This window comes from Engraulis encrasicolus, chromosome 7 (genome assembly GCF_034702125.1).
Source record: "Engraulis encrasicolus isolate BLACKSEA-1 chromosome 7, IST_EnEncr_1.0, whole genome shotgun sequence".
Classification (NCBI taxonomy): domain Eukaryota; kingdom Metazoa; phylum Chordata; class Actinopteri; order Clupeiformes; family Engraulidae; genus Engraulis; species Engraulis encrasicolus.
This window is the reverse complement of record NC_085863.1, coordinates 48,221,308-48,231,307: the sequence shown is the minus strand read 5'-3', so window position 1 is coordinate 48,231,307 and position 10,000 is coordinate 48,221,308. Positions and strand designations below refer to the sequence as shown.

At 45.7% G+C, this 10,000-nt stretch overlaps 1 protein-coding gene across 1 annotated transcript in view; it reads left to right on the top strand.

Annotated features, from left to right (window-relative positions):
* The window catches only part of LOC134453036 (actin-binding LIM protein 3-like), a 151,203-nt gene that overhangs the window by 127,337 nt on the left and 13,866 nt on the right, over positions 1-10,000 (top strand). The window contains exons 15-17 of the mRNA XM_063203795.1: positions 2,839-2,976; positions 5,084-5,148; positions 5,955-6,111. Coding sequence (XP_063059865.1) covers positions 2,839-2,976; positions 5,084-5,148; positions 5,955-6,111 — 360 coding nt within the window. The remainder of the gene's footprint in view (positions 1-2,838; positions 2,977-5,083; positions 5,149-5,954; positions 6,112-10,000) is intronic.

Sequence of the window (10,000 nt, the reverse complement as noted above, 5' to 3'; positions counted from 1 at the left end):
CATGACATTACATTGCATTGCATTACATTGCTTTTATGCAAAGCAACGTATAAAAAGGGGCATATTCAGAAAATGTAATGTCCAGGGAACAATAGAGTAAACAAGCTTAATGTTATTGCAGCTTGGTAGCGTAAGTTTTATTCACTAACCTTTTTTACAATTTACATTTTTAATGTACATGTAATTTTGGAAAGTATACAGATGCTGGTTAAAGTTGTCTTTTTGGTAATTTAGCATACTGGAGAGGATGAAACGTAGCAAGTTTTTAAAACTAGCAACTTCTGAGATGGGTTGGGAGTGTTCCAAGTGTTTGTTGTCTGTTTCAAAGCAGTGACTTGTGTGTGTCTCTGTGTGTTTTGTGTGTGCCGTGCTGTGTGGTGGTGGTTTTGGTGTGACCTGGCGTGTCGTGTGCAACACAGACCCGTGGCCATGGGCATTGAAAGACCTGTGACGCAGACTCACAGCCTATCCCTTTGCACAATGATGATGATGATGATGATGATGATGAGCACACTAAAGCCAATGTTAGTAACAGGACAAAGTAACCAACTCCATTCAATCAGTTAAGACGATTGAATGTGTTGCAATAGAAACACCAATGCATGCTGTACTATTCCAATGCAGAATAACATTAGACAACAACAAACAGCATAGCTTCATTTATTAGACGTGTAGTGTCTCTAAAGCCGTGCCCGTCTGACTACCGGCCTGTAGTGCTTGTTTTAATGCAGTGAGTAAAAACCCTTCCTCTGCGCTGGCCATGTGGAGGGGACGGTAACGCCAATATATCTTTTATTCAAGCTGCATATTAGCTGATCTGTAATTGATTGGACTGGCCTTGAAGAAGAGGCCCAGATGACGTTGAGGTAACGTGATGCTTTCGTGATGGCCCTCCATGTGGCCATGCAGCAGACCCTGCCCTTACTGTACCTACTCCAGAGTCAGCTGTGGCAAAAGTGGTCTTATGTTTTTTTTATTTAATTTCCTTACTTTCTCCTCTTCTTCTTTTGTTTGCACTTAACGTTCCTTTATGTCCTCCCTCCCTCCCTTACCTCCTTTTTTCCCCTCCTCCTCTCCTCTTTCTGGGTTCCTTCGTCCTGCTCTGCTCTCCTCCTCCTGTTCGTTGATGCTCCCTGTTAACTGTAAGTATCTCTCTCGGTCAACTCAACCATGTGGTTGCTCTTGATATTCGTTATAATATCCACTCCCCGTTCAGCATATACTGTATGTATTAGCTTATATGTTGCTGATCATTTGTTAACCATTACTTCTACATGATTTCATTGTAAATAATATAAGAACGTATTTAATCTCTCGACCTGTCATTTTGTTATTGTTTTTCTATATCTCCCCTTGCTTTAACATTCAATTTACATTCATGAATGATTTTCGATTGATGAATAATGTATGGCTAATGTTATGGATTAACAAATGATGAACAATGTGTTAAATAAGAGGTGAAAAAATGCTCCAAATGTGCTTTTTGTGGGAGTGGTTATTGTTATTAAACACTGCCAACCAGGTCTTCTAATGTTAACCATACAATTGCAAAGGGTTTTGGAGGGGATCTGTCCAGAACCCGACACTAAGACTAATTAAAGCTTACTGGCCTGATTCTAATCTGCCGCTGGCTGCTGTTTTATACTCCAGTGTTTGGGCAGCTGTGCTGATGGTTACTGAATGTGATACACTGTTGTTTCATCAGACGCCTGTGTGTGTGTGTGTGTGTGTGTGTGTGTGTGTGTGTGTGTGTGTGTGTGTGTGTGTGTGTGTGTGTGTGTGTGTGTGTGTGTGTGTGTGTGTGTGTGCCCTAAATAAGGCTTTTTCAACGGAATGTCTTTGCTGTGACAGAGGAAGTCATTGAAAATGATTGGCTGATTCTCGTTCATGTTTCCTGTGCTGGGAGAAATCTGTATCCAGCTTTCTACTTTCTGTTTCTCTCTCTCTCTCTCTCTTTCTCTTCCCTCAGCCTGTCTTTCTGTTTTTCTCATCATCCTTTCTCTCTCTCTCTCTCTCTCTCTCTCTCTCTCTCTCTCTCTCTCTCTCTCTCTCTCTCTCTCTCTCTCTCTCTCTCTCTCTCCACTGTGCTGCATACCTCATTAACCTGAGTGATGCTTTGTCACTCTTTGCCCTCAGCTGGAGCTGTCCAGCCCAAAATGCCTCTACCACACCACACCACACCATACCGCACCGCACTGCATTGCACTGCTCCCATCATCCACTCCATCCTCATTAGGCACTCCTCCCCCACCTCCCCCATCCCCCTGTAAACTCACACATGACGACACTCATCATGGCAAAACTGGGGTGCATTTCTCGAAAGCGTAGTTGCTAACTATGTTAGCTATTTTGTTGGTTGTGATGCAATTTCCCATTGGCACCTACCCAAGTTGCTAACTGCTAACAACTACGCGTTCGAGAAATGTACCCCTGGTTTTGTCTCATTCCTGATTTTCATCACACTTGGAACAGTGATCGCAAAAGCTGTCTGTGTGTTTTGGCTCTCTGTCTTGTCTGTGGACCTGTCTGTCTGTCTGTTTGTCTCTGCTCATCTCACTTCCTCCACTGGAGAGATCTGGCAGCATACCTTCACTGCATGGCAATGTTTTTTTGCCATAAACTGACTGAGCAAACAAATAAGTGTTTGAACTGAGTCTGACCTTTGCACTTCAATTCACTTCTTGAGTGTTTTGTTTTCGGCTGAGGTGGCAAATCAGATCAGAAGTGAAAACAAAAATGTGCCACATGTTCCGGTGCTCTGCAAACGACTGTTGGAGGCTCCCTCTCATGTATTGTACCGCATTGCTGTGACTGACTGTCCTCCATCGTTTCACACAGATGTCTTCGATCTTGAAGCCACAAAAAGCAAAACCAGCGAGGACATCTTGCACACGTCCCAGCTGTCCTCGTCCTACTCCCCAGACCACTGCCAACACCCAGACACAGACTACTACAGCTACAGCAGCTCTCCCAGAGGTGGGTCTCAGGCCATCGTGCCTATCAGGACCACATTCAGATTCTCTTTTATCCTCTCTTATAGCGCATTCAGGCCGACTGAGAACCGTGCTGGAGCCCGTTCCCGCACCTAATAGCGAACCAGCCGTCGTGTTCACGCCACAGATATTTGCGTTCGCAAACCGGAAAGTTATTAGGTTTTTCTCCGCGAACCGTGACGACAGCGTGCTCGTCAGCAGGTTCATCCGGGTAACGCAGTCACGTGCGGGAAAAGTTCAGAGCTCGGCATGAACACGGGCGGTTCGCAGATAAACACTTAAGTGCTGAACGTAACTGGTTCGGGCACCGACTCCAGCTCCGTTCTGGTCGGCCTGAAAGCCCTATCTGTGTCAGTAAGCCTTCTAAAGCTACAGTAGCCCTCTCAGAGGAGGTAGACCTCAGACCTACCAGGTGCCTATCAGTACAACTTTGTCAGTATTACAGCGACAGCAGCTCTCCCAGAGGTAGAACTCAGACAAACCTTTCATTTTCCTTGTTTAGGACTTTTATTACTGTGTGTGTGTGTGTGTGTGTGTGTGCGTGCGTGTGTGTGTGTGTGTGTGTGTGTGTGTGTGTGGGTGCGCGCGCGTATCTCACATGAACCCCGGACAATTGGTGTCGAACGGCAGCCTCCAGAGCTTGTGCGTGTGTGTGTGTGTGTGTCTGTGTCTGTGTGTGTGTGTGTGTGTGTGTGTGTGTGTGTGTGTGTGTATGTGTGTGTGTGTGTGTGTGTGTGTGTGTGTGTGTGGTGTGTGTGTGTGTGTGTGTGTGTGTGTGTGTGTGTGTGTGTGTGTGTGTGTGTGTGTTTTGAAAATGCTTTGAGTCAACTTCATAGTTGTGATACTGCACTACATAAATACATGTTGTATTGTATTGCATTGCATGTACGTACTGTATATTACTGATGTTGATAAAGAGCATCCTTTTTGTCAATATTAAATTTGGATACTTGTCAGAGCTCAGACCTTTGCTTATGTTATTACAAATACAGAGATGCATAGGTAGGTGAGTCATTGATGTAGTGCATCCTCTCTGGTACCACTATTGATTCTGTTGATTCTGTCAGAGGTATGCCTGAGACCGCCCTCACCCTGCAGTTAGGGCATTAGCGCTAGAAAAGAACAGAAGAATGTAAACTACTGCTGGATCTCAAATGGCGCACTTGTGCACTTCAGGCACTATGTTTCAGTGTGTAACTAATACGGCAACGCACTGAAACATGAACACTAAAGTGCACAAGTGCACCATTTGAGATTCAGCCTATGTGTGGAGTGGTTGTTGTAATGGTCATAATAACATTGTGTTACTTACCCTGCACTTCTCTATTGTATGTAGTCTATGTGATGGAGCAGTTTTTTTAAATGTGCATTGAAGAATGCAATTGAGCGTTTACAATGCTGTTTATCTACAGATAAATTAGCACCGCTATCAGACATTGAAATGCATGGTTCTACCATAGAGCATGCTTACTTGTTTGGTGTTACAGAGGACTGCAATTACACCACTGGCCCTCAGGCATGGTGGGCTTAGTTAATGTTCCTGTGCACCGTGTGTGTGTGTGTAGTGCCGCAGGCTACTTTACCTGTTTAATTACCGAGCACCAGATCCACTCATCTGTCCTTAATCTGTTTGACCCTTGAACTACCCTCCCTCTCCCTCCTCCCTCTCTTCTCCCTCTGCAACCCCCCTCCACCTTTTCCCCTCCATCACCTCTTCTCCCTCTGCAACCCCCTCCTTCATCCTCTCCTCCATCCTCTCCTCCCTCCATCCTCCCTCTCCCTCCCCTCTTCTTCCTCTGAACCCACACCCCTCTACCCCACCCCTTTACATCCCTTTTTTCCCTTCACTCCTCCTCTGCTTCTCTCTCTGCACTCACACCCCTCTACCCTCTTTTTCATCCTTCTCTCCCCGTCACCCCACCCGGTTGCAACACCCTACTCCATCTCTTGTCCCCTTCACCCCATCTCTGCTGCGCCACTCTGCACCTCCCTCTCACCCCCCCCCCTCTCTCTCCATCTTTTCTCCTCTTCACACCCGTCTCTGCTCTCCCCCTCTGCAACCAACACCCCGCCCCGCTCCCCTCCTGCAGCCCCTCGAGCGCGGAGGTTCTCTGCAGGTGGGGAGGACGATGGATGGAACCAGCACCTGACCAGGGTGAGAGGATTTCTCTTCTAGTAGACACACACACACACACATGCACGCATGCACGCACGCACACACACACACACACACACACACACACACACACACACACACACACACACACACACACACACACACACACACACACACACGCACAAACGCACACACACACACACACACACACCCTACTGTTCATCCATATAATGAACCAATTACTCCAGGAGGTGCTGAGGCACAGCTAAGGGGTTCTATGCTCACTTACCGCCATAATACCCATAAAATAGGACTGGCACTGCCCACACAGACACACAGACAGTGAACGGCAGAGTAACTCATCTCCTAAATCTGCCAAAATGTAATAAATGCTAATGTTATATTTATGTTCTATATTCATGAAAATAATATATATTTTATTATGGAGTCTATGGAGTTTACTTGTGATATATGGAATGATACACAGGTATGATCTTCTCTTTCTCTCCCTCTCTCTTTCGATCTGTGTCTGTCTATCTGTCTCTCTTTCTATACCCCACACACACATCCCTCATTCTCTTTCTCTCCCTTTCTATTTGTCTTTCTCTTCCCCCTCTCTCTCACGCCCTCATTCCTCTTTATGTTTCTCTCCCTGTCTGTCTGTCTGTCTATCCCCCTCTGTCTCTTTCTGCATCTGTCTTTATCTCTTTCTCTCTCTTTCTATACTTCTTTCTCTCACCCTTCCTCTCACTACCCCATCCCTCCTTTTCTTTCTCTCCCTATCCATCTCGCCTTCTGTATCCCGCTTTCGCTCTGTCTCCCTGTGCGATGCCTCTGTTTTGCAGCTTCAAGGCAGTATCGGCCGCCTGATTCTGAAAGAGGAGATGAAGGCTCGGTCGGGCTCGTATGATAACAACGACCCTTGGGGAAGCCGCCGCAACTCCCGGTCCGGCAGCAAGGAGGCGCTGCACAACATAGGCTACAGCAACACCGTCAACGGCTGTAAGTGGCGCATTTCTGTTACTAAGACATGATAACCCCTGTCGTAATGTCGTAATGTATTACTATAGGGTCTGTGTTGTGTCGTAGAAGTGTAGTACTAATGGTTTTAAACAACGACGGTACTGCAGCGTTCCACTGGCGTAACAGTGTGGAATATGAGGCTACACACTGTACCCATCTCACAAATTATCGTCATTGTCAACAACATCATTTCCGACTGTATACAGTACCAGCTCAGAAATTTGGCTCGTGCAATCAAGTCCAATCAGAACCAATGAAATCAACCAAATGAATCATAGGGTTGTGAGACCACCACCCCCCTGTAATGAAGACCAAGTAAACAGTGGAAATTGTCAGGTTTATCTGGGGGATAGAGATGTATTTAAACAATGGATGTGAAATGTGAAAGGTACTATTCCCCCACCCCCAACCCAACCCTGAATTATGGAGCAGTGGCTCTGATCAAAACTATCCTATAACGAAAAAAACTATGGTAAATCCAGGACGCACAGAGTACACTATGACTGACTTACCTTCACTCTTTTTCAAGAACAATTACCATCCAAAGATATCATTTCAGTCAGCATGCATGGTGGTGCACCCATCACACAATGCCCATCTGAAAAAATCATTACTAAAATGTATCACTTTACTCAGTAGCAGCAGAATACACATTACATCAGACCATGTCTCAAAAATCATGTACAAAATATCTAGGCTAATATTACTGAGTAGCAATCATATACCCATTACATCATTTAATATGCTGTCCCACTTTACCTTTTCAGTTCTCGTTGCAGTGTGTTTACCTTGGGAGATACAGTGCAATAAAGTGTATGACAGTACAATATGTGACAATATGCACATACTGTAGCCTATTTTACTGTACATAAAGATCAGGAGTTTTAGTTACTAGTGTGTATATTTTGCACATGGGGTAGAGTGGGGTAGTAGATATACTTTATTGACCACAAAGGAAATTAAGGGCTTAAGGAGATACATTGTGAAAGAGCATATTAAAATAAAGTGTTGCCCACCATAGCCATGTTATCTGATGCAGAAATACAATCAGGGCCGCTGACAGCTTTCTCTAGGCCCAGGAAAAAATCAACTAATAGGCCTCCCCATTCAATACATACACCGTAATGAGTCCCATTTCTGGGCCCCCTCTACCTCCCATGGCCCAGGACAATCTGCCCCCTTATCCCCCTCTGTCAGCTTGCCTGAGTACAGTAGTGGCGTCAGCGTCACTGCCAATCCCAGGTGGTCCAGTGTTACCGCAGCCTGAAAGGTTGTTTAATGCGCATCGCACAAAAGCGCTGAACATAATTTTTTAAACGAGAAGCCGTAAATATATGCGCAGTGATCATGGGGATAGCGTGTTGGTTTGCTGAGTCGAAAATTAGTGGATTTGAATGCGCTTTTGACCCTGGTTTGTTTTGCGAGTGCACATTATATTTGTGTTTGACTGGAAGATGTGACTTCTAGTTGTAACTCTGTGGCTGTGTCAGTTTTGTTGTCAGAAACACAGGAGTTGTGCTGTACATCACAATGAATCTGTTCGCTATGTGATCAGAGAGGGAAATAAAGAGAGAGAGACAAAGAGAGAGAAATCTCTCAACCATCAGCGTTTGCCTGTCAGTCTGTCATCTCAAGACTGCTCAACCAAGACCAGAGTTGTGTTTTCAGCAATGCTGGAATGGTTGATTGGCAAGTTTAATGACTGCCTTGTTTTTAATTTCACAAAGTGAGGAGGCATTGTTGTGAGGAGACATTGTTGAAGACACAGATGTTTGGTTTTTTTATTCCCTCAAGGGAAATAGCTGGCAAAGTAGAGGAAGCCATAAAAAGGGGGGCTTGCTCTCTCAAAGGACTTAAATTAAGAACAACGTCATGACTGAAACATCTGCTCATTAGCAACTGCTCAATAGTTTCTTCTGTCTCGAAGACATTTGTCTGTTCAGGCCTGCTTCATGCGGCTCTTTCTGTCTATTTTGAGGGGAATTCAACAGAAAGTGCTGGCCTGACTTTCACGAAGCTTTGATGGAATGCCACAGTGAATAAAACTCTGAGGACTGTTGAGTAGATTCGTCTCAGTCCGAAACTTGGCTTACTTGGCATAGGTAGTTTCACTTTCTCTACCAGAGTTACATGACACTGTCTTTGGCCTTGGTAGAGGTCATGCTTCCTTTTTTTAAGACACTCTGATGCAGGAGCAGGTAGAAGGATGCAGGTGTCTTTGTTATGTAATCATGGTAGAATTGCCAATGGAATTTCAACAGACGCTGTGAGACAAATAAAGCAAGAAAGAATATCAAGGCATGCTGCCATAACTTACTCGAAATCCTCCCCATGGCTTGCGCGGGGTCGATTCTCTGCGAGCTACACCACTGACTACTACGGTGCGTATTGCCATGTTAGCCAAGCTGGTGCAAGACTCAGTGGGAATTGATGCTCTCCTGTCTCCTCGCCACACGGGGCGGATGCTGAGCTGCCAAATTGACAGGGAGAGGCGGCATAGAGAATAATGAACGTGTTTGTCTTTTCCTGCTGTGATTGGATTAGGCAGGGAAGGGAATGGGATGCGAGAGAGGGAGGGAAGAGATGGGGCCAGGCATCCCAATAGTGCTTTGGTGGATAGGTTTGTAGGCTGGGCCGAGGACAGCTTTGACTGGGCCCAGGACAAAGTAATCTGAAATGACCCCCCCATTCAGTGCATACAAAGTACTGATGATGACCCAATTCTGCACCAAACCCCTCACCACCCTCTCCGTAGGCCCGGGACTAGTGACCCCTTTGTCCCCGCTCTGTCAGCTTCCCTGATTGGGGTGGGGGTATGGATAAAGGGCAGGCACCAAGGTAATGAAATGTCCCCCCACCCCTCGCGTTAACCAAAGACACCAAAAGGGTGCAAGGACGAAGTTCACACATATACATGCATGTTCACACATTCACATTTTTCATGTGGATGTGCCCACACACATTTGCACGCATGCACACACACACACACACACACACACACACACACACGCACACGCACACGCACACATACGCACAGAAACACAGAAACACACACACCATCCTCCACTTCTTCCACCTAACCTTCTGAAAGGCTTCTTGTCTGATTAAACCCAGCTAGGCAAGTGAGGGAGAATTCCTTAATCCGTCTCCCAGACCCACTGACCTGAAGGGGGAGGCATCACCTCTATTTATCATATTCTCCATCCATACACATGTTGTATTGTATTGTACACCACCAATTCTCAGACGCATGTGGGTGCACCACATATTGTGCCTTTCACTCTTTCCATTCTCTTTTCTCTTTTTCCTTCTCTTCTCTTCTCTTCTCTTCTCTTCTCTTCTCTTCTCTTCTCTTCTCTTCTCTTCTCTTCTCTTCTCTTCTCTTCTCTTCTCCTCTCTTCTTCTCTTCTCTTCTCTTCTCCTTCTTCTCTTCTCTTCTCTTCTCTTCTCTTCTCTTCTCTTCTTCTTTTCTACTCTTCTCCTCTTTTCTCCTCTTTTCTCCTCTTTTCTTCTCTTCTCTTCTCTTCTCTTCTCTCCTCTCCTCTCCTCTCCTCTCCTCTCCTCTCCTCTCCTCTTCTCTTCTCTTCTCTTCTCTTCTCCTTCCTTGAAGTCCATCCATGGTCACATAGCCTCTAAAGCCTACGGCTATACTCTTCTTTATCCAACACTCCTCCTCCTCCTCCTCCTCACTCAGTATTGTCCTGGTTTTCACCCTGTTCAGCCTTCAGCACACAATGACTTTAGCCCTCAAGTGTCATGGCTAGTATTGGTCTGGACCAAATGTGTGCTGCTTGTGTGCAGCATACAGTAGAGAAGGACAATTGAGCGTGTTGAGACGCAGGTGGAGAGTAATGACTCCGGGGGGGTT